This window comes from Arvicola amphibius, chromosome 2, assembly GCF_903992535.2.
Source record: "Arvicola amphibius chromosome 2, mArvAmp1.2, whole genome shotgun sequence".
NCBI classification, from domain to species: domain Eukaryota; kingdom Metazoa; phylum Chordata; class Mammalia; order Rodentia; family Cricetidae; genus Arvicola; species Arvicola amphibius.
The window spans coordinates 59,938,339-59,963,833 of record NC_052048.2 but is presented as its reverse complement, the minus strand read 5'-3'; the positions used below and the strand labels follow the sequence as shown (position 1 = coordinate 59,963,833).

The following is a 25,495-nucleotide window of genomic DNA, read 5'->3' as shown; positions in this document are numbered from 1 at the left end:
CTCAGTACAGAAATGTTTAATGGTTGAATTGTACACTGGCTCTGTGACATATCCAGAAAGGCAACTTTTCATGTTCCAAAAATAGATTTGATAGAAAGGCTTCCATTTTCATAAATAGGTAATGTGAAAATTTCCCTAGTGCACATGGCATCCTTGGGCTGGCAATTCTGCCCGTCCAGGCCTTGCAGGGGTGAGTTTGGCTGGAGGCCCACCACGGGCAGCATCCTGGGACAGGGCAACCAATTCAATGTGCACCAGGGGCTCCCTGTAGATTTCCCCCAGTTGGGGCCTGTGTCCTTGGAGACAGACTTCCACCCAAAGAAACACGGAGCCCCTTCTTGGTACCTTTAGTGGGCAAGCCCTCAGTCCTTCACTCTTCCTGCTGCAGCCACGCTGGCCCTGCCCAGCCTCTGTGGGTACCTCCTTGCCCTCCCCAGCACCCAGCCTCCACCTGCTCCTGCTGCCCAGAGGCCCTGGGCTGCTGGCAGCCAGCCCAGCCCGCCCAGGGCAAGGAAAGCAGCTGCTTTGTTTCCTGACTCACACACACTTGCCTGCTTTCTGGTCCTCAAGCCCAGGGCTCCTGACAAAGGCTCAGGAGTCCTGAGGTTTCTCTCTCTGTGCACTGGAGTGGGGCAGGCGCCTCAGCTGAGGGCCAGAGCCTGGGCATTACTGTCTGCAGGGATGGCAGCAGCTTCTCCGGAGGACCCAGCTTCAGTCCAGGACTCAGGGCCCTCCCAGGCCACAGAACCAGGAGTCCAAGGGAAGAACTCATCCCTGCCAGGATACTGAAGATAAGGCCTGTCGCTGGGGAGGGGCCATCTCCCTTCAGAGATGTCCTCTGGGTCATCTGTGGGATTCTGTGCTGTCAATAAGAAGGCAGGCTGGCGGAGACTTGGGAGAGGAGGGTCACATTGGGCCCAGACTTGACAGTGAGCACAGAGGTGGGCAGGCTGTGGAGGCCATAATGAGGGCCCTGGGCCTGGCCCTCCAGACCTGCACCTGGCAGTGGAACTGGAACCCAGAGAGTAAGAGGGCAGGGTGGTTACCAGAGCAGTGGGGAGTGCTGGGCTGAAGGAGACTTTGGTGTCCGGGCTAAACTCTGAGAGCAGGGGCTGCACAGGGATGGGCCTCAGCCACACCTCAGCGCCTGGGGATTGTGAAAAGGGAAGTGAGGTGATCTTCCTGGTTGCTGGGTGAGCCACTAAGCCACCAGTGAAGGCTCCCTGGGCCAAAAAGGGCTTATTCAGCTCTACCCATCCTACCCTTACGGCAGTGGTTCTCAGCCTTCCTAATGCTGCGGCTACTGCAGCCCCTACCCAGCACAGCCACGGTGACCTCCACCAGACACACACTCTAGGCAGACTCTGGTTCACTTGGGCCACCCTCCACCTCACCAGAACCAGGCTCAGCTCATCCACAGGCTACGCAAAATCTCCTAACAGAAAAGGGGCCAGTGGGTCTAGCCCTGTTTATCTTGTTCAGCACAGTTCTCTCCTTAGGCTGTCAGGGAGTTGCTGCAAAGCCCTGCTTCTGGCCCCGTGGCCAGATATACCTAGAAAAGGGGCTGACAGACCAGAAAGCTTGAAAGGAGAGGCAAGGGTAGGCTACCAGCAGGAAGGGAGATGCAGGGAACAATACCTGACCCATGATTATACTGGACTGAGCCTGACCCAAATGGCTGGGGCCCTGTGGCTGATGTGGCATTTTGTGTGTGTAGTCTATAGTGAGGGGGTAGAAGGGCACAGAACTGGGCTGACTCAAAGGGCCAGGACTACCTTAGTAACATTTCCCTGGCTCAATTCCTCAGGGATCAGTCCTTTGATCCCTGAGCCACAAAGGACAGCCCTGCCTCCTAAGAACCCCACTTTTCTTTCTGACCCCAGCAGGAAGCATCTGTTAAGGCAGGCAAGGGACCAGTGAGGTGTGAGATGGCCAGGTCCCAGGCCACCACATCCTCATCTTCTTTGTTTTGAATCCGTAAGCTAGGCCAGGACCATGGGGAACTAGAGCCGCCCTGAACTGAACTGTGGCAGGGAAGGTTTCTCCCCGAGGCAAGGCCGGCAACCACAGGGCCCTCGACCTCCACCTCTGGGACACAAAAGAAGCTGCTGTTCCGTTGCTGTCACCTTTGGCACTGAGGGCTGAAACCCAGGGCCTGGCGTGTGCTCAGCATGTGCTCCACCAGCGAGTTATCCCCCGCCCCACAAGCTGCTTCTTTTCCCTTCCTATCTCCACCCTCAACCACACTGAGAGATTAGCTGCTTTGGCAACCTGACTGGCAAAATGTTGGGCCTCAGGCCAACAGACCATACCCAGCTGGCCACTGGCCATGACCCTACACTTGTGTCAGTGAAAATGAGATGCTACATGGAAAAGCAGAAAAACTCGAGAAGTCTTGGTAAGGCAGCGAGCCAGGCCCAGGGAGATAAGTGCTCCAAGCTGGCAGTGAAGGGAGGACGCTGCTTCCACCTGATGAGCTCAGGCTTCCCGGGGACAAGGCTGGGCACCAGCCTGTTGGCCTAACTGATGTGCTTTTTACACTCTGGTTAGAGGCCGGAGAATGACCTGGAGGAACCTGGGGTTCCAGCCACATCCCTGGAGGGCAGCAGTCAAGGCAGGAGAAGGTAAGACCAGCACGTGGGGGCTGGGCAGCATGGCCGCTTCCCACAGCAGTCTATGCTGCAAGGCTCAGGCTAGTCCTGGAATGTGAGAGCATGGGGGAGCAGAGGCTGGCTGGCAGGGTGCTCCACAACCTGCCCTAGGCCAATGGCCTTCTGCACGGGACACCCTGCTTCTCCCTTTCTACCCAGCATCCAGGCTAGCGGTGCAGAATCCCTCTAGAGAAGCCAGTGCCCTGGAGGGCCGGCTCTGCATGGTGGGGCTTGACAGGCTGGAGACAAGGGAGGTGGGGAGGTCTTGGCCTGGCCTGCCTGCCCTGCCCCCCCAGTCAGCACCCACAGCCCCAGCTCTCCACAATGTCCTTGCTGTCTAGCTGGATGTGGTCGGTACTCTTCTCACTGAACATGGGGCCTCCGTGTCTCATGATGAGTTCAGTGGCCACTCTGGTGAAGGCCTCCTCCACATTGCTGGAGTCCTTGGCAGAGGTCTCGATGGCACAGAGGATGTCATAGTGCTCAGCCAAGCTCTGCGCCTCAGTCAGAGGAACCTCCCGGAAATCGGCAAGGTCTGACTTGTTCCCTGTGGAGAAAGTCAGGCAGAGCATGAGAAGACCCACAGTACCAGGCCAGCGCAGTTCTCAGCTGAGCCACACCAGGAGCCGAGAACACGTCCCCTCAGCAGCTCCAGGTAAACACGGTTGGGCATGGTGACTCACCTGCCCTAAAACACTCCTTTGGTGGCAGTGGTGGTGTGGCTTTTTGTTTGTTTGATTGATTACTTGTTTTTGTTTTCCCCCACAAGTCAGGGTTTCTCCTTGTAGCCCTGGCTGTTCTGAAATTCACTCTGTAAATCAGGCTGGCTTCAAACTCACAGAGATCAGCCTGCCTCTATCTCCTGAGTGTTGGGATTAAAGGCATGCGCCACCACTGTCTGGCTTAAAATATCCTCTCTATTTTATAACAATGTTATGTGGATGGGTGTTTTGCCTACAATAGGTCTGTGAGCCAAATGTATGCCTGGCAGCCACAATGACCAGAAGATATAATATCCCCTAGAATTACTGATGGCTGTGAGCCAAAATGTAGGTGCTGGGAAAACTCAGGTCATTGGGAAGTGCTCAAAACCACTGAGCCATCTCTCTAACCCCTATTTAATCTTTTTCTTTTCTTTCTTTTCTTTTTTGGAGATAGGGTCTTACTATAGCTGTGGCTAGACTGGAACTCGGTATTTAGACAAGCCTGGTCATAAACTCACAGAGATCTGCTTGCTTCTGCCTCCTGAGTGCTGGGAATAAAGACAAGCTCCACCACACCCAGAATATTTATATTTTAATCATTTTTAAAAACTGTTCTCAGGCAGCAGCACCACAACAGGCAAGTGATCTCTGAGTTCACACCAGCCTGGTCTACAGAGTAAGTTCCAGAATATTTAGGGTTATACAGAGAAGCCTTGTCTCAAAAAGTAAAAAAATAAAAATAGAGAGTTCTCTCTAGGTTGCCCAGGCTAGACTTGAACTGCTAATTAAAGCAATCCTCCTCCCCATCAGCCTCTTGAGAGCTGGGACAAGCTCTTACACTCGGCTGGTAGACGGCTCAGTGGGTCGAGGTGCTTGCTGTTCAACTAGGAAACCTGAGTTCAGTCCCCAGTTCCTACATGGTGGAAGGGGAAATACACTCCGTAAGTGTCCTTTGGCCTACACATTTGTGCTTTGACATAAGTATACCCATATCCACACACTAGATAGACAGACAGACAGACAGAAGGCAGGCAGACAGACGGATTTCAGAAAGCTTAAACTCTTATCCTAGGCCAGCAAGATGGTTCAGCAGGTAAAGACACTTGTTGCCAAGTCCAGTGATCTGGATTCCATTCCCAGGACCCATTTAGTAAAAGGAGAGACCTGACGCTAGCAAGTCTGTCACGTGATCTCTATACATGCACTGCAGTGCATACATGTACATGCACACATGCTCAGACACAGACACACTAAATAAATATGATTTTAAACTGCAAAAAGAAAGTTCTTATTCTGTGGTCTCTCATCTTGTTTTATGTGCTGGGGATAAAGCCTACTCATACATACTAGCTACATGTTCATCCAGCGAGCAGCAAACCAGCCACACTGCCGCCTCTGAGCAGGAGAAGCAGTGCTGTTGGCAGAAAGGCCATGCCTTAAAGCTGGTCCGGAACGCACAGGGACTGCAAAGCCTACTCCAGCACACTCTTGCCTCCAAATCTCAATTTTGTCCAACTTTGAAACTGACTGCAAGCTCCAGGTTCAACTTCTGGCTCTCTTCCTGGCCAGACCCCTCCCTCCCCAGGCAGGCTTGCCCTGTACTGGAGAAGAATAAAGGCAAGGGCAGAGATAAGACTCATTCCCAGGCCCCGCCAGCCACCATCCCTAGCTCACCAATCAGCAGCTGCACAATGTTGGAGCCTGCATACTTCCTCACGTCCTCGATCCAGTGAGGCACCGACAAGAAGGTGCTCCTCTTGGTGATGTCATACGCAAGGATGGCCCCGTTGGCACTGCGGTAGTAGCTCTGGGTGATGGTTCGGAACCTCTCCTGGCCAGCCGTGTCCCAAATCTGTAGCTGAAGAAAGAGGTCAACCCAGTGACATATGTCAAAGGGACAGGAAGGGCAGCCCCACAGACCCATGCCCAGAACAGTGAGTCCGCTGGCCGAATGCTGGCCCACAGCAATGATCTCCTGCAAGCCTCAGGAAGCCTCAGGACTGGAGCGATGGGCTCAGAGGTCCGGAGGGATTGCTGTGCAATCCAAAGGGCCAGAGTTTGGATCCCAGCACTCACCTAACAAATCTGTGCACACCTGTAACCTCAGTGCTAAATGCAGCAGAGACTGAAGCTTGCTGGCGGCTAGCCTAACCAAGGAAACGTAATCCCCAGGTTCAGGGAGAGACCCTGTCACAAAAGGAGTAGATGGGAAGTAGTAACAGGACACCTGACTCTCCTGGCCTCTGAATGTGCACATGCAAATACAAAAAAAAAAATTAAGAAATGAAAGAAAAGAAAGAACCTCAGAGATACAGTATGAGGAAGAAGAGAAGAGGGGGTGCGGGGCCACTTGTTTCACAACTCTGGGGTCCCTGAAGACATGAGGCAATTCTGATCTGAGTCCTCCCTCTAACCCCTGAGCTCTCCCTCTAACCCCTGAGCTGCTGATCACTAGAGTCTGCAGGTAAGGAACTGGCTCCAGGGTGCAGTAAGGTCAGGCTGGCTATACATTTGGGCCTTTTCTGCTGCAACCTCACTGGGTCCATGCATACAGTATTGGATTTCCTAATGATTCCACAGCTGCTGGGAAGGAGGCTGGACTGGGGCACTAGGTACCTGCTTATCTACCTTGGCCAATGCATGGGGCATAGTATCCTTCTCCATTTATTCCTTCACTTAACAAATGCCAGCGCCCTATGGTAGGCACCCTGCTGGGCATGGCACTGGAGAGGTGGCGTGTATATGTGATGATCCTTGTCAGGGATAATCAAAGGACAAGTGGCCACGAAATCAATAAAAGATGATGATTTTAAGATCCAAGGAAGCCAGGTGATGGTGGTGCATGCCTTTAATCCCAGCACTTGGGAGGCAGAGACAAGTGAATCTCAGTAAGTTTGAGGCCAGCCTGGCCTACAAAGCAAGTTCCAGGACAGCCCCTATTGTTACACAGAGAAAACCAAAAAGTAAGAGTCTTAAAATAAATAAAGCCAGGTGGCGGTGGCACAAACCTTTAATCCCAGCATTCAGGAGGCAGAGGCAGGTGGATCTCTATGAGTTCCAGACCAGCCTGGTCTACAAGAGCTAGTTCCAGGACAGGCTTCAAAGCTACAGAGACACCCTGTCTCAAAAAAAATCAATAAACAAACAAACAAATTAAAAATACATAGAAATCAACAAATCCAAACAGGAGAAACAATAAATTTAGCAGATCATAAACTGATAAAAAAAAAAAAAGCAATTCATTAAATCTAGGCTTCCTGAGCTACTACACGGCAGTGGCCAGGCCTGTGTGATCACTTTCTTTTTCTTTCTAATGAACACCCCGTCATCACCTCCACAGAGCAGTTCCATCTACTCCATCACCCCAATTTTTCTTTCTTTTTGGACAGTGGATTGATTTGAGCATTATGAAAGTTGAAAGTGTTTTCCACTGCACAGAGCATATAAATCAGCCAAACTGCCAAGATTCCCTACCACGCTGACACCCAGTCCCTACCACACTGACACCAGTCCCTACCACGCTGACACCAGTTCCTACCGCACTGACACCACGCTGGTACCAGTCCCTACCACGCTGACAACAGTCCCTACCACGCTGACACCAGTTCCTACTACTGCACTCATAAACGGCCCAGTAGGGTTTGGTTCTGTATTCTCTCCTGGCATACCCTGCTTCTCAATCCTTCCCAGCAAGCCTTCTCAACCTGCATCTGACCTTTAGGAGAAACTCTCCAGGCTACTGATATCTAGAGTTGTGTCCATGAGCAACTGTGGGGCTCAGAGCACTTCAGAGTCCCACTGAAGACAGAAATGGGCTCCCAGAGCATACATGTGCAGAAATCACATTGTCCCTCCTCTGCCATTAAGTAGGGTTAGGCAGGAGAGTTCAGTCCCTTCTTTGACCTGAAATGGAAAGACTGAGAATCAGCATCCTCAGTAAGGGTGGGGCTCCTGTTCTCTTTTAAGCTCCACACTTAATGACTCCCAGTCTGTGCTGGGCCACAGCCTCCAGGAGACCATGATGAAGCAGCACTGTCTGCGTCATCAGGTCCCTTTTCAGAACAGACAGCACTACCTTTTAGCATGTAGACTCTCCTACCCATCCTTTATCACTTTAGGGTAGCTCTTCCTGATGCTCACGCTCCAGTCCTAGATAGAAGACCCTTCACAGTCCTCCCTCTCTGACAGCTCACAGCATAGAGCATTGTCTGTTTCACTCACATATCCTATATCAAGATGTCTTTAGGAGCTAGGCAGGGAGCATGAGATACAGCAACATACACACTCACACCACACACACACACACACACACACACACACAACACACACACAGACATACTCACACATACAGAAGCAGGGAACCGCAAGCTGCTTTCCAGAGATTCAGGGTTCACAGTCCCACGGAGTAGCAGTAAATTAATCCTGTTTATTGGGTTAAAAACAGCTCTGGAAGTTCAGTTCCAAGACCTGTGTCCTGTCCTGTTCCTCCCAATGGAAAAGTAGTCTGTCCTGAGTAAGCACACAGTGGAAAGTTCCAGGCTTCTTTCTTAGAAGAGAACCTTGGAAAAGTTAGTTCTCAAGGCAAAAACGGAGATGGTCAGACTGACCCAAATACAAGTTCCTGAGCTATTTTTTATGATGTCTTGGGACATGAGTCAAACAGGAGGCAGGGTTTGAGGGCTCCTCCTTACCAGCCTCCCCTCCTGTGCTGTCCTCTAGGGAAGAGCTCCACAGCAGCTTCTGTGATTCTGCAGAACCCACGGTGTCTTATACTAACTGGTGAAGAGCAGCAGTGGCTCCAGGGGAAGTGAGTGCAGCAGGTGGGCAAGTTCACTCGGCTGTTCTGGGTGAGAACTGGAAGTGACAAAAGTTCTTCCAGCCCTGCGGGTCTTTCCCCCACCTCCCATGGCTCTGGGCTGGAATGGCAGCCTTTCAGCTCAAGCTAGTGATGTTGCCCTGGGCTTTAGCAATCAAAGGCTCATGTCTCCAGATCCTAAGGTTGGAGGCTCTGGGTTTTAATCACCAGTGGTCACGTGGCAGCTACTGTAATCCTCAGTCTCTCCGAGCTTGTATTATAGTCCTTAATGAACTTCAATACTGGGAGCCTTAGCTCCTACAGCGATTGGTGTAGCAGTTCTCAGGCCAAATGTGTCCAGGACCCCTGGCCCTTAACACTTGGCAGCTTGTGGCTGGAGAGATGGCTCAGAGGTTAAGAGCACTGGCTGTTCTTCCAGAGGTTCCAGAGTTTAATTCCTAGCAACCCCATGGGGGCACACTGCTGCTACAGCTTCTGGTTCAGCTCTTGCCTCTTCATGTTACTACCTCAGCCCACTGTACTCCCTTCAGGAGAAGCCTTTCATCTGACCTAATGTCACAATCCCAGTGTTCAGTACAAGGGAGCGTCCTGTCGCTGAGTGTGAAGGTGAACTGACTGCCTGTCTAAAGAGCCGGAAAGGTGCTGTCCAGGGGTATCTGCCCCCTCATAGTGTAGCCCTTCAAACAATCCAAGGACTAGCTTTGCCTCAATCACAGGTCTCCTGCTGAGCCACCAGAGAGGCATTCCTCTTCTGTCCTGGAGTTCACCAAGCTTGTGACGGGATGTCAAGAGTCTATCTAGTGCAAGCTGTCTGAAGCAGTCAAGATGGGGTGAAGCCTTCGGAGGTGGCGGTCTGCTTGGGTAGCCAAGCAGCTGTGGCTGCTGCTTAGCTTCCTCAAGGAATCCTTGCAGTCTGCACATCAGCATGGGAGCCATGAGGCCAATCAGAGTCAACTACTTGGCTAAAAATCCTCTGTTCAAGGTAGCCTGGGTACCAGGGAAAGCTTTAATAGCTGTCAAATCATGTTAGTCCCCAAACCTAACTTATTTAAAGGAAAAATAAATGTAAAAGGGTCCTTACAATAAAGGCCTATCATTACCACTGAGAATGGGTTAACCGTACTGAACAGTGCTTAACTCTATCCAACGCCCAGAGGCAAGTCTTGATCTGATAGAGAACTAGAAGGACAAGAAAAGCTGAAACCATTGACCTGCGGACATCAACTGGAGGCAAATAAGAGGGGTTGAAAGGAGCCAGTATCCAAGGGATGCTGAAAGCCTCTGTGCCCAGAATTCCTCCCACTCTCTCGACACGATTCGTCGAGGTGCAGCATCAGGAGGTACTTTAGTCCCGTGACTGTAATGTGGCTCCTGCAGGGGAGTTCTGTGGCAATGCAAAGTAGCATCCGCCCATGTGACAGGATGGCCATGCCAGCTTTCTGCGGGTTTCCTCATCACACTCTGGACAACATCAGCCCATCTCACAGCCACACTAACAGAGCAGGTCCATGATGCTTTGAATCCAGACAGGCAGAGCTCAGCAGGATGTCCAGAGGTGTCAGCATTTCCTATCTGTAACCCCAAGATCAATCTTTCAGGTTTTCATATATCCAGGCTGGCTTCAAACCCTCTATGTAGCCAAAAAGGACCCTGAACTTCTGATCCTCCTGTCTCCATCTTCTGAGTCCTGGGATTACGGGCATGTGCCACCAACCTAGTTATACACAGAACAGGGGATAGAATCCATGGTTTCATGCATGCCGGGCAAGCACTCTACCAACTGAGCCACATGCCCCACTGCCAGATTACTCTTTACATCTACAGTGTCACAGGCGAGAAGCTGTGGCAGTGGTATCCCAAGCCCTCCACTGTGTGCAAGGCTCCCACAGCATATGGAAATCTTTTTCAATAAATCTCCTCAGTGAGTTACACATCTCCCATAAGAATCAAACTCTTGCCTGAATGGCCTTGCTTTGTTTGCCTTTGGCAAACAAGCCCTGCCTCAGTTGCTTACAAAGGGCTCACTGCTCCCAATACCCCTTCTTCCCTTCCTGGAAGCTCAGAACACCCACCTACTTCTAGCCACAGGGCTGCAGCACCAAGGGGTGAGCCTGGACCACAGGACCCCTCCCAGCCACCTGGCCCAGTTCAGGTGGGTACCATGGGACCGGGACAGCCCCCAATAGAGGGGGACATAAGTTTGTGTGGTTGTACCTACCAGGAGAGTCTTTTGTGACAAGAACAGTAATCTTAAGAGTCCAGGCCACAAGTTCTGTCCCTCCATGACCCTTAGGGCCTCCTCCACAGTTAAGTCTCTAAACTCAAGATCCCTTTATCACCAGGTAAAATGACTGTGTTTTGTTTCTTTCTTTTTTTTTAAATAGGGGAGACTGAGCTAGGACCTTGTGCACACAAAGCGAGTTGTTCTAGCACTGAGCTGTATTCCCAGTTTCAGACCTTCTTATTTTTCTAGACTTCCTCAGTCAGATGTATCACAGGCTCAACTCTCCCACCTCTTCTCCACCCTCCCTGTGCCCTGCTACTTTGGTAATGAGAAAGTAGCCCCAGCTTGGGACCTCAGCTCAGCCTTGGGCCCTTCCGTCCTCCTCTACTCAGTCAATACATCGACTGGCAGAACACAGTGCCAGGCAGCCTCCCGGGTCTCCCAGACAAAGTTGACCCCTTTGTTTCCTGCCACCCTCAGAACACAGTGAACAAGACGCCAACAGAATGGGCCTGGCCCGGGAGATAGCCATGGCCTCGTCTCTCCCCACTCTCAAGTTGTGCCCACACCTCTTACAGTGTTTCCATGGTCTGGCATCCAATGGTCATGGCATCTGAAGCCCCTTCTATCAACCTTCCTGTCTCCACGACCCTGGACAAGGTAGACTGCTGCCTCTTCTGGGCTTATCCAAGCATGCAACATAATCTCTGCACGCCAACAGCTATAGCCACCATGGGCCCTGCTCATGCCATTTGTGCCAGGGCATCCATGACTGGCTCAGACTCTCCTGTCACCAAAGTGACAGCATTAAGAGCATTAAATGCCAGGTGTGAGACGAGGCCTGAAGAGCACAGACTGATTCTGCTGTATCTTTTCCTCTTCGGGGCCTGGACAACGGGAGAAGGCAGGTACTGTGGAATCAGGAACAAACTATAAGCCAGGCCCAGGAGAGCTATTTGCAGCTGGAGTCCCAGACTCTGCAACAAGCACAGTGAGTTCACGGAGCACCTGCCAGGTTCCACGTGTTCTCCCATCAGTTGTATTTCAACCGGCCTGCGGAAAGCTGAGAAACCTTCCTTTCCCTTCAGTACTCGGAATGACACCCTGGGCCTTGAACACACCAAGCACAGACTCTACCAAGTGAGCTACCCCAGCCAAGGCCTGGGCTCTCGACATAACAAGAACCAAAGTCAGAGCTACTGAGTTAGTTTATACGGAAGCATTTACCCTGGCACTTAAATAATAAAGTTATTCTTCTGTGTGGTTTCTTCCATGTGGTTCACAGATTTTCATGTACTTCCTCAAATTTTTATTTTTTCTACATATGTCACCTAAATACAAACACAGAAGATGTTAACAAGTCATAGCTAACAAACTGTCTATTCTGACAACTGTAATTTATTGGTTTTGGCCATGAAATTAATATATATAAGAAAAAATTCAGTTTTTCATTGAAACTATACAAAGAATGTTTCTGACTTTAAGAATATTATGCTGGGTGGATCTCGGAGTTCAAGGCCAGACTGATCTACAAAACAAATTCCAGGACAGCCAGAGTTACATAGAGACTAAATAAATAATATTGTGCTGGAAATTTAGGTCAGTGCTTGCTTCGTATGCATGGAGCCCTATGTTAATTCTCAACAAAATTAATTTTTTTCTGGTTTTTCAAGACAGGGTTTCTCTATAGCTTTTAAATTTTAAAAAAGTAATTTGGAGGCAGGACGGTAGTGGCGCACACCTTTAATCCCAGCACTCGGGTGGCAGAGGCGGGCAGATCTCTGTGAGTTCAAGACCAGCCTGATCTACAGAGCTAGTTCCAGGACAGGCTCCAAAGCTACACAGAAACTCTATCTCAAAAAACCAAAAAAAAAAAAAAATTGCGTCAGGCGGTAGTGGCACACATCTTTAATCCCAGCACTCAGGAGGCAGAGGCAGGTGGATCTCTGTGAGTCTGAGGTTAGTCTGGTCTACAGAGCAAGTTCCAGGGCAGTCAAGGAACCGTCTCAGAAAACCACTAGATGGATGGATGGATGGATGGATGGGTGGGTGGGTGGGTGGGTGGATGGATGGATGGACAGAAAGACGGATGACAGATGGATGGATGCAATTTGGGAGCTGGTAGAAGAGCTTATGTTTACTTATGTTAGGCCTTGGGTCTGTTCCCTTGCATCAAAATCTCACCCAGTTTCTACACTCTTCGACCACAACAATGGCAATCAAGTTGTTGTTTAGTGTGAAATGGCAAGACTTCTCCCAAGAGTCAGCTCAGCATCCTCAGAGACCAGGGACTCCCCTTTACGCTGCTCAAGTTTGAAAATTAGGTATCCCCCAAAGACCCACGTGTTAAATAACTGGTGACCAGCCTGTGGCACTAAAGGTAGGTAGCTGAACTTTCAGAAAGTGGAACCTGGTAGAAGGACGTAGGCTCATTGGGGACATGACTTGGAAGGTGTATTGAGATCTCTCTTTCTCAAGTCTTCCTCAGCTCCTGCTCCCAGATGCACTGTTTGCCAGGCCAAAGCAGCCAAGGAAAACACAAAAGTCTCCTTTTTGTTGATTTATTTAGGCATTCTGCTAGCAACAAAAAACAAACCAATGCCTGTGGGCTGAAGGCCCAACTGGTAGGTCTCAAGTCAAGATGTCCTCAGTCCCCTTAAAAGGCAGCCACTTCAAAATTAAAATGGGCTAGAGAGGTGCCCCAGTGTTAAGAGCACTGGCTACTTGACCAGGTTCAATTCCCAGCACCCACAATGCTGCTCTCAACTGTCTGTTAACTCTTCCACTGTTTCTAGCTTCTGCAGACACCAGGCATGCACATGTTACACATACATGCAGGTAAACATTTACACACAGAAAACAAAAATATAAATATAAAAAAATATATTAAATATGAAAAAAATATCAGGCATGGTGGTGCACACCTTTAATCCCAAAATTAGGAAGGTGGAGGCAGGTGGATCTCTGTGAGTTCAAGACCAGCCTGGTCCTCGATAGCCATTGTTACATAATAGAGACACTCTGTCTCAGAAAGAAAGAAAGAGAGAGAAAGAGAGGGGGGGAAGCAAAGGGAAGGGAAGAGAAGAAAAAGAAAAAAAAAGAAAAGAAAAGAAAAGAAAGAAATACATCAGCCCACCACATGTCAGACTTGTCTTCAGGACCCAGGTGTGCCCGCTAATGTAACGTGGCTTTTTTTCACTTTTACAGTGCTGGGAATGGAACACAGGCGGGTGTACTGGGCAAGAGAACATTCTGGCATGAGCTATACTTACCCCTAGAACTTGTTTTGTTTGGTGGGTTGTTTTGGTTTCTTGTTTATTTTTATTACATTTTATTTATTCTTGTGTACAGGAAAGGGATGTGCATGAGGAGGTCAGGGCAACTTTGGGGAATAAATTCTTCCCTCCATCATGTGGATCCTAGGGACCAAACTCAGGTCATCAGACATGGGGGCAAGCACCTTTAATCCCTGAGCCATTCCACAGATTCCCATTGTTTGGTTTTTGAGACAGGGTCTCACTAAGTTGCTCAGGCAGGCTTTGAACTTGCAACCCTCTTTTCTAAGGCTTATGAATAGCTGAGATCGCAGGCTTGTACAATCAGACCTGAAAAGTATCCATTCTCAGGTTTTGGGGGGTTTTTTGTTGTTGTTGCTGTTGTTTTCGAGACAGGGTTTCTCTGTATAACAGCCCTTGAGCACAGTACCAAGGCAAGCCAAGCTAGTCGACACAGATCCTATCTCAAAAATAAAGCAGGCCATGGCAGCATAAACCTTTAATCCAGCATTCTTTAGGCAAAAGCAGTCTGATCTCTGTGAGTACCAGGCCACCCATGACTGCATAATAAACCCGTCTCAAAAGCAACAACAACAAAACTATATGTGTGTGTTTGTTATACGTAGAGATATGTAATAGATACAGTTAGAGAGAATTATGTATGTATATGTGTGTATATATATACATATACATACATATATATATATATATATATATATAGAGAGAGAGAGAGAGAGAGAGAGAGAGAGTAAAAACAAATACAGATGTGCCTGGGAAGTATAGCAATGTGACTGAATTTTTGACATCACAACTTAGAACTTAAATGTTCTGACAGGTGCTATTCCTTTCAGGATTGGCTCCTTGAATGTTCTAGAATCTTTCTGTAACCCGGAACTTCCTCTTTTGGCAGGTTTTCAGGGGTGGACCTGATGGTTAAGAAGAGCTACAGACCATTAGGGCCTGCTACTGTATTAGCAGTTCTTTGAGCCAAAATGAAGCCTAATGCCATTACAGTGGCTCACATCAGCATTGGGTGGTTGAGACAGGAAGATCACAACATTGAGGTCAGTCCAAGCCACAGAGTAAATTCTGGGTCACTCAGTCCTATGTAACAAAAATAAAATCAAATTAAAAAAAAAGAAAAAGAGGGCCGAACATCCAGCTCAATGGTAAAGCCCTTACCTATCGTGCGCAGGGCCTTGGGTTCAGTCTTCAGCACTGTAAATAAAGAACCTCGTCTCAAACATCACACTGATGTTGGCTCTCTCTTTTTCCATCCAGGAAGGGGAGGTCTCCAAGACAAAGTGAGACAATTGAGGGGAGAAGAGGCCAGGTATGAGCAAGCAAGCTTGTAATCCCAGCTCTTCAGACATAAGGACTGTTCCAAATCTAGAGCAAGCCTGGGCTGTATAGCAACCACAGGCCAGCCAGGGTTACACGAGACCCGGTCTCATACAATGACAACAGAAAAGAGAATATATTAAATGGTATCTAAGAAGCAATGAGTGGTAAGGGTTCTTACTCAAGAACTCACAGCAGGGGAGAGGTTCCTTATCTAGCATGGTTTGGTTGGTTTCTGTCGCAACGTGAATAAAGCATTTGTATTCGAGCATTAGCCTAGAAGACAAGTTTTCTTTCCTATTCACAGTGGTCATTTCCAACACTGCCCAATTCATTTGAATTAACAAGGATTTGTTTATAACAGCACCCAGTATTACAACGTTGAAACTGCTAACTAAAATGTCCAATGCAAATGATTTATGAGGAGCAGATTTTATTGCTTGTTTGTTTTTTGTTTTTGTTTTCTGGGTTTTTTTTCTTTTGGTTTTTCGAGACAGGGTTTTCTGTATAGCTTTAGAGCCTGTCCTGGAACTCACTCTGTAGACCAAGTCTGGCCTCAAACTCGCAGAGATCCGCCTGCCTCTCCTCCTGAGTGCTAGGATTAAAGGCGTGCATGCACCACCACCACCCAACCAGCTTATTTTTTTATTTTTTAAATAACACTTATTTGGGGGAAGAGGAGCACAGATGTGCCACCCAACAAGTGTGGGAGTCAGAGGACACCTTTCAGGAGCTGCTTATCTCCTTCTATTATGTGGGTCCCAGGGACTGAACTCAGGCTGTCTGCCTTGGCAGCTAGCTAGCACACTGCCCCCTGACCCGCCTCGCTGGCCCCATGACTAGATTTACACTGATCCCCACCTTCCTCACTTGTTGAGTGTGCTTGCTGCCAGTGGTGGAGGGCACAACACTACACAGTCAGAAAAACTCCTGACAAGGAACGAAAAGGCTATGACCTAGTTCAAGATTGGCCACATCCAGGCTACCTTTCCCGCTTCGTACGGTGGAGACATCTCCCACAAGGGATGCAAAGATCAGCTGGAAGGATGAATGAGAAGAGTAGGATCAGGTGAGAGACACAAACGCAAGCATTGCTCCTCCTGCTTTGGACTTTTGAACACGTCTCAGGCCAAGTACCCAAAGAAACCACGTAGGAGCCAGATGCCATAGCTGATGTAGCTGATGCCCAAAATACCAGCACTGGGGAGGTGGAGGCAGAAGAAGCACAGGTTCAAGGTCATTCTGGGCAACAAATTAAGACTTTTATCAAAATAACAAAAGGGAAGGGAAAGAGAAAGAGGCAGGGAGGTCAAGCAGGCTGGGAGCCCACCCTCCCACCTCCTCCTACCACTTCCTCTCTCAGCTACTCACGAACCATCACTTCCCATTCTGCTGACGATCCACTAGGGTGAAAGCTACACAGGCATCTTAGAGAACAGGCAGTTAGAAGAGGTGCCATTGTACGGCCACGGTAATATGTGCTAGGCTGAGGGTTAGCTTGCCTCTGTGAGTCCGGGACTAGCCTTCTCCCTCTCCCTCTTCCCACACAAGCACTGCCTGAGGACGGTAAGAAGCCTCAGGAGGCAAGGTTTAGCTTGCAGTGAGGATGGTGACCACTGGTATCAAGAGCAGATTTCTCCAGACGATCACTGCGACCCAGAACATCTCCTATCTAACAGCCCTGCTGTTTCTAAGCAGAACCAAAAAGTCAAATTGATTTTATCCAAAGAGGAAGTGCACAGATGAAAAGCCAGGTCTCAGACTGGAAGAACTGGGAATCTGGGTTTGTGTAGTTTAGTAGAAAAGTACCTGTCTATAGTGCATGCACCATGGATTCCATCGCCAGCACTGACACACACACACACACACACACACACACACACACACACACACACACACACTTTTAATCCCTCCCTACTGCTACTTTGGAAGTAACAGCAGCAGCTATGAAAACAAAGTACAATTATGAGGCCAAGAACAGTTTGAGTCAAGGACAAAGAGCTGAAGTCCTGGTACAAAGGCACAGATCCCATGAAGAAAAACGGTGGAAGCTGGGCAGTGGTGACACACGTCTCTAACCCAGTACTCAGGAGGCAGAGGCAGGTGGATCTCTGTGAGTTCAAGGACAGCCTGGTTTACAGAGAGAGTTTCAGAACAGCCAGGGCTACACCAAGAAACTCTGTCTTGAAAAACCAAGAGAGAGAGAGAGATGTCTCCACCGAGTGGCCAGGAGGCCTGATGAAGCCATGGAAATCCTCACCAGGCTCCCTGTCCTAGGCCTGTGTGCCTAGTGATCTGCAAAGCCAAGTTCACAGAACAGGCCTTTGTGCTGCCCACATAAAGGAGGGAAGAAGCAGTGGGAATGGACTCGGAGTGGCAGGGAGCAGCGAGAGCTCCAGTCATCTAGAGGAACATGGTGGCAAAGGCAACGATCAAACAAACACTTCTGCTTGCTTACATTATACATTTTGGCTTTATTACAAAAAGAAATGTGTAGTACTAATTGTTTTGTTTATGGGGATCAGGGTAGCTTGGGGGCCAAAAGGGTAAGGGAAACTTCCCTGAGTATCCTTTAGGTCTTTGAAATTTTGCAATTTGAACCACATGAATAGATCACCTATTCAAAAAATAAAAGAAAGAGAAAAAAGCAAGGAAGGGCCAGCAAGACGGCTCAGTGAATAAAGGTGCCTGCTGCCAAGCCTGGTAACCTGAGTTCAATTTGCAGAACCCACATAGTCAAAGGAGAGAAGGGACTAGAACAAGAGCCTACTGCTGCACAAGTGCATGCACACATATAATAATAATAATAATAATAATAATAATAATAATAATAATAATAATAAATTTTAAAACATAATTTTTTAAAGGCAGGGAAATCTGAAATGCTTTCAAGCATATCGAGTTTTTCAATAACCTCCCAAGCAGGTACATCGTTAGTCATTAGTCCCATTTCAGAGATGAAGAAGCTTGAGGCCCCAAGAAAGAACTCAAACTGAAGGACCGAAGTAATAATGCCCAAGCCTTCAGACTCGAGGCCCGTGTTCTTTTCAGACTCTCCAATCAGAAAGACATGCACTACATCCCGTCTCAGACCAACAGGACACTTCAAATAACCATTTACAAAGGCAGAAGCTTGTGTGATCTGACTGGGCTATTTTTTTTAATTTATTGTCTGTCTATATATGACATGTATATGTCAAACATGCATACATATGCAAATGTGCACATTTGCTATGACATGTGTGTGGAGGTCAGGGGTCAACTTTTGGGAGTCAGTTCTCACCCTCTACCCTGAGTTATAGAATCAAACTCAGGCAGCCAGGACTTTTACTTGCTGAATCATCTGACCGCCCCTGGAGTGGGGCTATCTCAGTGTCCCTATTAGCTGATAAACACCCTGAAATATTCTGGTGTCAACTCTTATTATTAAAAACATTTATAAGATTCCTAAGTATAAAAACTGGTTGTGGTGTTACACACGTGTGGTCCCAGCACTTGGGAAATAGAGGCAAGAGGATCAAGAGGTCAGGGGTATCCTTGGCTGCATAGTGAGTTTGAGGCCAGCCTAGACTACATGAAGCACTATCCTGGAAGAAAAAAAAGAGAAGAGCCGCTCGGTGTATGCCTTTAATCCCAGAACTATGTGAGTTCGAGGCCAGCCTGTCTACAGAGTGAGTTCCATCCAGAACAGGCTCCAAAGCTACAGAAAAACCCTGTCTTGAAAAGAAAAGAAAAGAAAAGAAAAGAAAAGAAAAGAAAAGAAAAGAAAAGAAAAGAAAAGAAAGGAAGAAAGGAAAAGAAAAGAAACAGAGAGGGAGATGAAAATCCCAAGAGTATACTCTGTTCTCAGTAAGTGCAATGGTTCATTGGGTTCATCAGCTTCAGAACTTTGGGGCCACCTTTCCAGGTGCAGAAGAAATCAAAAAGTGGGCACTGAACCCAGAAGCCAGTCAAATCCAGAGTTCAAATGCTGGTTTTGCCCCTGAGTTACTGGAGACTTCAGGTAAGCCAGCTACTTCACTTTTCCTGAGTTACTGGAGACTTGGGGTAAGCCAGCTACTTCACTGTTCCTGGCTTCCCCTTCCTCTATAAACATTAACCAGTAAACAGGCATACAGTGAACAGCATGTGTCTGACTCCGGCCAGCTGGATCTCTGTGTCCTTAAGGAGCTTATCTTCAACAGGAAGAGACAAACAACCTAGGTGAGTTCACATCTAGGTGAGTGCTACAGGCACATAGACAACAGGAGGGAAAGGCCTGGGAGGTCAGGGAGGACTCTGGGGGAAAGCAGTACTCACGGCAGAACCTGGTAATAAAGTATCAGTTATACAGGGCTCTCAGAGCTCAGTGTGACAAAAGGGGAAAGATGCAAAGTTGGTGGCAGGAACAACCTCGGCCTTTCTAGAGAAGAGGGCTAAAGAGGTGAGCGGGCAGGGCTGGAGACAAACAGGCCCATCTCGACAAGGAGGGCAGGACAGTGGAAAATGAGTACAGAAACAAAGAACTTGATTGGATCTGCTCTTTTCAAAGGTCCATTTTGGCAGAACTCTCTAAACAAGTAAAACTGAAACACAGAACGGAATAAGATGGTTTTGCTCTGACCTGTTGGCAAGTAAAGCTTCTGCCTTCTTGGCCTTCACTTCAGGGTACTTCCAACCTCTGAAGAGCTGGAACAGCAGGTGGCCTGTCTCTAGAGTTCCCCAAACTCTTACAAAGCCCAGATCAGGTGGGAGACAGGCTTACTGGTAGAGCTTAGGCACTTAGCCGCAGCACCACAAAAAGAATTAACTGTAACAATGCCCTCCAGTCTATAGAACACACCCATTAAACAGCTGCCTCACCAGAGCTTCTGGAAAGGACAAGCAGCTCACATACACAGCTCTGTCACTCACAGGCCCACCAGATTGCCTCCTAAGAGGAAAATCTGGAGTGACCATAAGAAAAAGAAATAGCAAACTGCACGGTCCTGTATTGCATAACCTAAGTTCAAGTGCACAGTCCAGCCAGGGCTGCACTGGGTGATGGGTTATCTCCACAGGTAAACAGGAATACTGCCCCCTCCTTGACCAGTCAGCACCGGGATCCACACACCAGGCCCAGGCCAACAGCTTTCCAGAAGGGAATGTCTCCTTCTGCTTTCTGTTCTCCACACTGCACTTTGAATATTGACTGCTGGCATTATCAGAGGGCACAAACTTGACTATGGACAGACTCCACCCATGTGGGCCCTTCCCTGGCCACCTGCTCCAAAGGGATGGCCCAGAACAACTGAAGTGCCTGCCTGCACCTGGCCCTTTTTCACCTCACAGAAAAACAGCCTGAAACCTTGCAGGAAAACTTCTAGAGGCACATAAAAATGGCTGCACTTTCCTTTTTCTACACGATGGGACAGGAGAGAGGCAACACCCAGAAATTATCCCAACTTTATAGAAACAAAGAGCTAAGTATCCCTACCAAGGGCAACAGAGGGCAGGCCTACAGCCACCCAAATAAACAGAGCTACAGCAGCAACAGGGTCAAAAAAGACTCTCATCCCCGGGCTTCACTTCCTGGAAAAAAAAAAAAAAAGAGGGCAGCCCCCACCCAGTACTTTTTAAAGAAGTCTTGAAGATCCTTGTAAAGCTGAAACCATGAAAAATGGCAAAGGGTTTCTGTTGGGTGCGAGTCGGGCAAGTTACCGAGTGCTTGTGTGAGCAAGAACAAAGCTGTGTCCTGTCCAGGATGCTACTGATCAGGAGGGCAGCCACCTAGGTTAAGAAACTGATTTCATTCATCCCAAATATTATTTATCACATCATTGCCAGGACATTGTGGCAACCACATCCTGCTGTTTCTGCTGGGGTCATTGCCAAAGTTTGGTTCTCTCCCCCACCTTCCGGTATCTGTGAAGTTTTCAGTTTCTAGCAAACCCCAGCTGGGGAGGCCCCCACCCCCACCGGGCACTGGCCCTGGTGGAGTCGAGTTCCACCACCAGGTCCATAAAGGAGACTGCAGGGAGGCGTGGCCAGGGAGGAAAATTCTAACAAAAAAACTTTTGGCCCTCCGGTTCTAGCAGCCACTACTTCCTGGTCCCTCCCGGTCACGGGGATGTCGTTAATCTGGCTGAGTGCTCCCCAGAGGGCCACGCAGGGAAGGGTCTGTCCCAGCATGCGCGGCGCTCACGGACCGGCCTGCAGGTTGCCTTCCACCGCAAGTTATTCCGGAGGAGTCCCCATGCCGTGAGCACGGGAGCAGGCTTCCTCCTCCAGGCTCTAGCCGCCTACTGTCACTGCTCCCGGAACCCAAGGCGGTGCTTTCGGACCTGAACCCAGTGAGGACACCAAGGCCCATGCCCGTTCCAAAAGAAGGGGAAACTGAAGGACTGACCGGGAACCGCCCGCCCGGAGCAAAGCAGCGGTCCGCGCCGCCTCCCACCTTGACCCGCTTGCCCTGGATCTCCAGCGTCTTCATGGTGAAGTCGACGCCAATGGTGCTGCCCTGACGCGCGGAGAAGGCGCCGGTCTTGAAGCGCTGCACCACGCACGTCTTGCCCACGCTCGCGTCGCCCACCAACACCAGCTTGAACAGGAAATCGTAGTGTTCGTCCTGATCTCCCGGGCCCGGGCCCGCCATGGCTCCGCGGGAGACCTGGGACGCAGGGGCCCGGCTTGGGCTTACGACAGTCACGGGCCGAGGTCCGTGCGCCCCAGCCGGCCGGCCGCCTGACTACGTGGAGCCGCCGCAGCACCTGAACGAGCTGCGCGGCTGACCGATAGACGGCCCCGCCCCGCCCCGGAGCCCCGCGGACTCGGCTCCGCCCGGGAGCACAGCGCCCGGCCCTCGGCAGAGCTCTCCGCCAGCCGTCGGTGCTGCGGCCGGCCCAGGGCTACCTCAGGCCCGCTCGGGTGCCGCCTTCGGGGCGGGGCGAGCCTCCCTGCTTCCCCAGCACCGCCCATCTCCGGCAGCTCGGTGTCTGGGTCCCGCCCCCAGCACCGCCCAGATGCCCCCTCCCGTCGCCAACGCCTCCTATCCTGTCGGTAGGGTCCCGACTCTCCCTCACAACGACCCTCGAAGCTTCTCACCTCCCTGGCTCTTCCCCGAGCAGCGCCCGCACCCCACCACGGTCAACGCCCCTGACCCTTCTCTCAACATCACCCTGATCCCGCCCTCAGTACTGTTCTTTCTCACTTCCCAGCACCTCAGTAACCAGGGCATGAGTACCCTGCGGATCCGATCCGCGGTCAGCACCTCCCTGATCCTCCACTTGGTCCTGACTCCGCCCTTAGCACCTCTTACCCCGCCTTGGTTGATGATCCCGAACCCGCCTTAGCTTGGTCCACGCCTTTGGCACCGCATCCAAGATGGAAATCAGCCCACACATCTTCATTGCCCTCAAGCTAACTCCTCCTAATTCCCCTCCTCGCAGCTCTTGGCCCCTCCTCAGCCCCCTCTCAGTCTGCTGTGCCCCCTACTAGTCCACAACTGCCAGCTATGGCCAGTCCATCCCTACCTAACCTCCTGCCCACCTCAGCCGGGACAAACGTCCAGCTCGCACTGGCCTGCCTCTGTCCTTCGCCTGGCTTGCACCCAGTCAGGAGCAGGCATGAGGTCTCCACAGCGTAGTTCTGGAGTAGGACTGACAATGAAGGGCTGTGGCAGAACCCACCTCCATGTTCCCACTTCCGAAATGCGAAAGCCCTGGTAACTCGCAGCAAAGGCAGCTTCCGTTAGGTAAAAATGAAAAGGAAATGAAAATTCTTGAGGACAGAATAACCCAGAGTCCCATTTGGAAGAATGACAGGCCAGACAGGAATCCAGCCAAATCTGGACTCCCTAGGAATACAGTCCAGATCCCAACCAAAACACACCTGCACCCAAGAAGAGGTACAAGGAAAACGTGTAAGCCAACGAGCTCCTAAGTTTGGCCTGGAAAACCAGAGGTCGCAGAAACGGGACCCAAATGTCTGTAAGCGGTCTGAACTAGATCAAACAGGCCCTAACCCTAAAGATGAGAGGAAACTCAGAATGCCCTAGTCTCTTCAGACAACCCTTTACACCTTCCAGGGATATTTATTTCAATAGATTTCATTAATGGCTGTGGCCACGCACTGTTCTAGTGCCTTGAGATCCATCCATGAGTAAAATACAAAATCTAAACCTTCCCCAGTAGAAAAGAGGACCTCCCAAAACTTAGGGAAAGCACAGAGAGCAAGCCCACAGGCGCCAGCACCGCGGGCCCTGTGACTAGCCTCGCTGGCACATGGAGAAAGCAGAAGAGCCGTTTGTTCTGAAACAGCTGAAACTCCATCCCTGTGAGAAATGCCCAGCAGTTCCAGCCAGGAACCCCTAGAGTGCCACTGGGCACGAATTCCGAGAGCCTTGCCTTGGCACATCTGTGGTGGTGGAGAAACTGCCTCCATTCCAATATGAACGCTGAACCAGAGTGGTGTCCTTGAAGATGGCTCTGGGTGGGAAGTACCCCTCAGCTGGGTCTAGCTCCCAGGGTGAAGAGAAAAGGGAGTCCCAGAGCCAGGTACGCATGAGCAAGGGGGAAGGGTAGTCAGTCATGGCTCACTGGCCTCTGCTCTGCCCTGGGCCGGACCTGGTCTAGGGAAGAAGGGATTTTGGTCTGCATGTGGGCTGTGTCAGCAAAAGCTAACCTACCACTTTCATTCACGGAATGCTATGACATTTTAAAATTGGACTGTGAAGCCAGGTATAGTGATGAACGCCTGTAATGCCAGCACTTGGAAGACTGAGACAGGAGGATTGCCTTTTGTTCAAAGATAGCTTGATCTATATAGTACCAGGCCATTCAGGGATAAACAGTGTGTCAGAAAACAAAAACATTCAAAAACAAATAATAAAAAAACTACCTGTGGTGAGGGCTACATGACTCAGGAAATGTATTAAAACCATTAAAAATGGGAGTGACGGAAGGCTCAGTGGATAAAATGCCCGCGGTGAAACATGAGGATCCGAGTTCAGTTCTCCAGTGTCCGTGTAAAGTGTCAGGTGTGGAGGTGCACACCTGAAACCACAGTGCTAGACAGAGTAGATAGACAAATCCTGGAGGCTTGGCCAGAAAGCCTAGTCAAATGGCAAGCTCCAGGTTCAAATGAGACTTTTGTCTTTTTCTTTCTTTCTCTTTCTTTTTTTTTTTCTTTCTTTCCTTTCTTCCATTTGTGTCTTAGAGCTCAGTCTGTAGACCAAGCTGGCCTGGAACTCAAAGATCAGAGATCCACCTGCCTCTGCCCTGAGTGCTGAGACTGAAGGTGTGCAGGACCACTGCCCTGCTGACACCTAGTCTTTAAAAACAAGGGGCGGTTCGAGGCCAGCCTGGTCTACAAAAGCTAGTTCCAGGACAGGCTCCAAAGCCACAGAGAAACCTTGTCTCAAAAACCAAAAAAAAAAAAAACAAGGGGGGGAGGAACACACCCAACATCAATCTCTGGCCTCTACATATGAATGCATACACAGGCACAGATACCTCCTCATAACATACACATGAACATACATGCATATACCACACACACACAAAGAAAAATAGAACAAAATGTGTCAAGGAGAGTATTCTATGCTGTGCAGATCACACCTTTTCAGATCAGATCAGCACTTTTTTTTTCTTTCTTTCTTTTTGGTTTTTCAAGACAGAGTTTTTCTGTTTAGCAGTCCTGGCTGTCCTGGAACTCACTTTATAGACCAAGCTGGCCTTGAACTCACTGATATCCACCTGCCTTTGCCTCCCAAGGGCTGGAATTAAAGGTGTGTGCCAGTACCACCCAGCCATTTCCCTTCTTTTGGTAGTAAATTTTTTAAAAGCACAGCGGCATTTTTTTTAAATGAGTTATACTCACTTAAGATAGAACAGTTCAGAATTACACTCAATAAACTACTTTTCCTATAGAAAAGAATTAAGCCCTGTTTCAACTGCAAATTTTGAAATAATGTGTATCTCAAATTTAAGTGACCCAAGATTTAAAGATTTTATTTTTTTCCAGGCAGTGGTGGCACAGACCTTTAATCCCAGCACTCAGGAGGCAGAAGCAGGTAGGTCTCTGTGAGTTCGAGGCCAGCCTGGTCTGCAAGAGTGAGTTCCAGGACAGGCTCCAAAGCTACAGAGAAACCCTGTCTCAAAAAAACTAAAATAAAAACAAAATTATTTTGTATTTGTGTATGTCTGAAGGCCACATGTCTGTAGGTACTTGCAGAGCCCAGAAGAGGGCATCGGACACCACAGAAGTGGAGTCAGGTGACTGTGCCTGAGAACCACAAACTCAGATCTTCTGGGAGAGTAGCAAAGTGCTCCTACCCACCAGTGGCTCTTAACCACTGAGCCACTGAGCCCTATCAAGTCCTCCGCTGAGTCTTTTTTTTTAAAGATTTATTTATTTAGGGCTGGAGGGATGGCTCAGTGGTTAAGAGCATTGCCTGCTCTTCCAAAGGTCTTGAGTTCAATTCCCAGCAACCACATGGTGGCTCACATCCATTTGTAATGAGGTCT

The 25,495-nt window shown here is 49.4% G+C and overlaps 1 protein-coding gene across 2 annotated transcripts; it reads right to left on the bottom strand.

The window, feature by feature from the left end:
* On the bottom strand, positions 1-21,836 carry Rab43 (RAB43, member RAS oncogene family). 2 transcript variants are annotated; one of them, XM_038320832.2, is made up of 3 exons: positions 21,427-21,836; positions 5,030-5,207; positions 1-3,198 (listed from the first exon to the last, which is right to left on the bottom strand). In XM_038320832.2, exons 1-3 carry the CDS (start codon positions 21,622-21,624, stop codon positions 2,948-2,950), a joined length of 627 nt encoding a protein of 208 aa, XP_038176760.1. In that variant the 5' UTR covers positions 21,625-21,836; the 3' UTR covers positions 1-2,947. The 2 variants fall into 2 exon arrangements, with proteins under 2 accessions (XP_038176760.1, XP_038176759.1); XM_038320831.2 differs by having other exon boundaries at positions 5,030-5,213; positions 21,427-21,831.
* Between the last annotated feature and the right edge of the window lie 3,659 nt (positions 21,837-25,495).

Excerpts from the sequence above, each read along its gene's own strand:
- Rab43 (XM_038320831.2), bottom strand. The coding sequence starts at position 21,624 with ATGGCGGGCCCGGGCCCGGGAGATCAGGACGAACACTACGATTTCCTG. Across the intron at positions 5,214-21,426 it reads TCCAGGGCAAGCGGGTCAAG|CTACAGATTTGGGACACGGC; the intron begins GTGGGAGGCGGC and ends CTCTTTCTTCAG. Across the intron at positions 3,199-5,029 it reads CATTGTGCAGCTGCTGATTG|GGAACAAGTCAGACCTTGCC; the intron begins GTGAGCTAGGGA and ends CTTTCTCCACAG.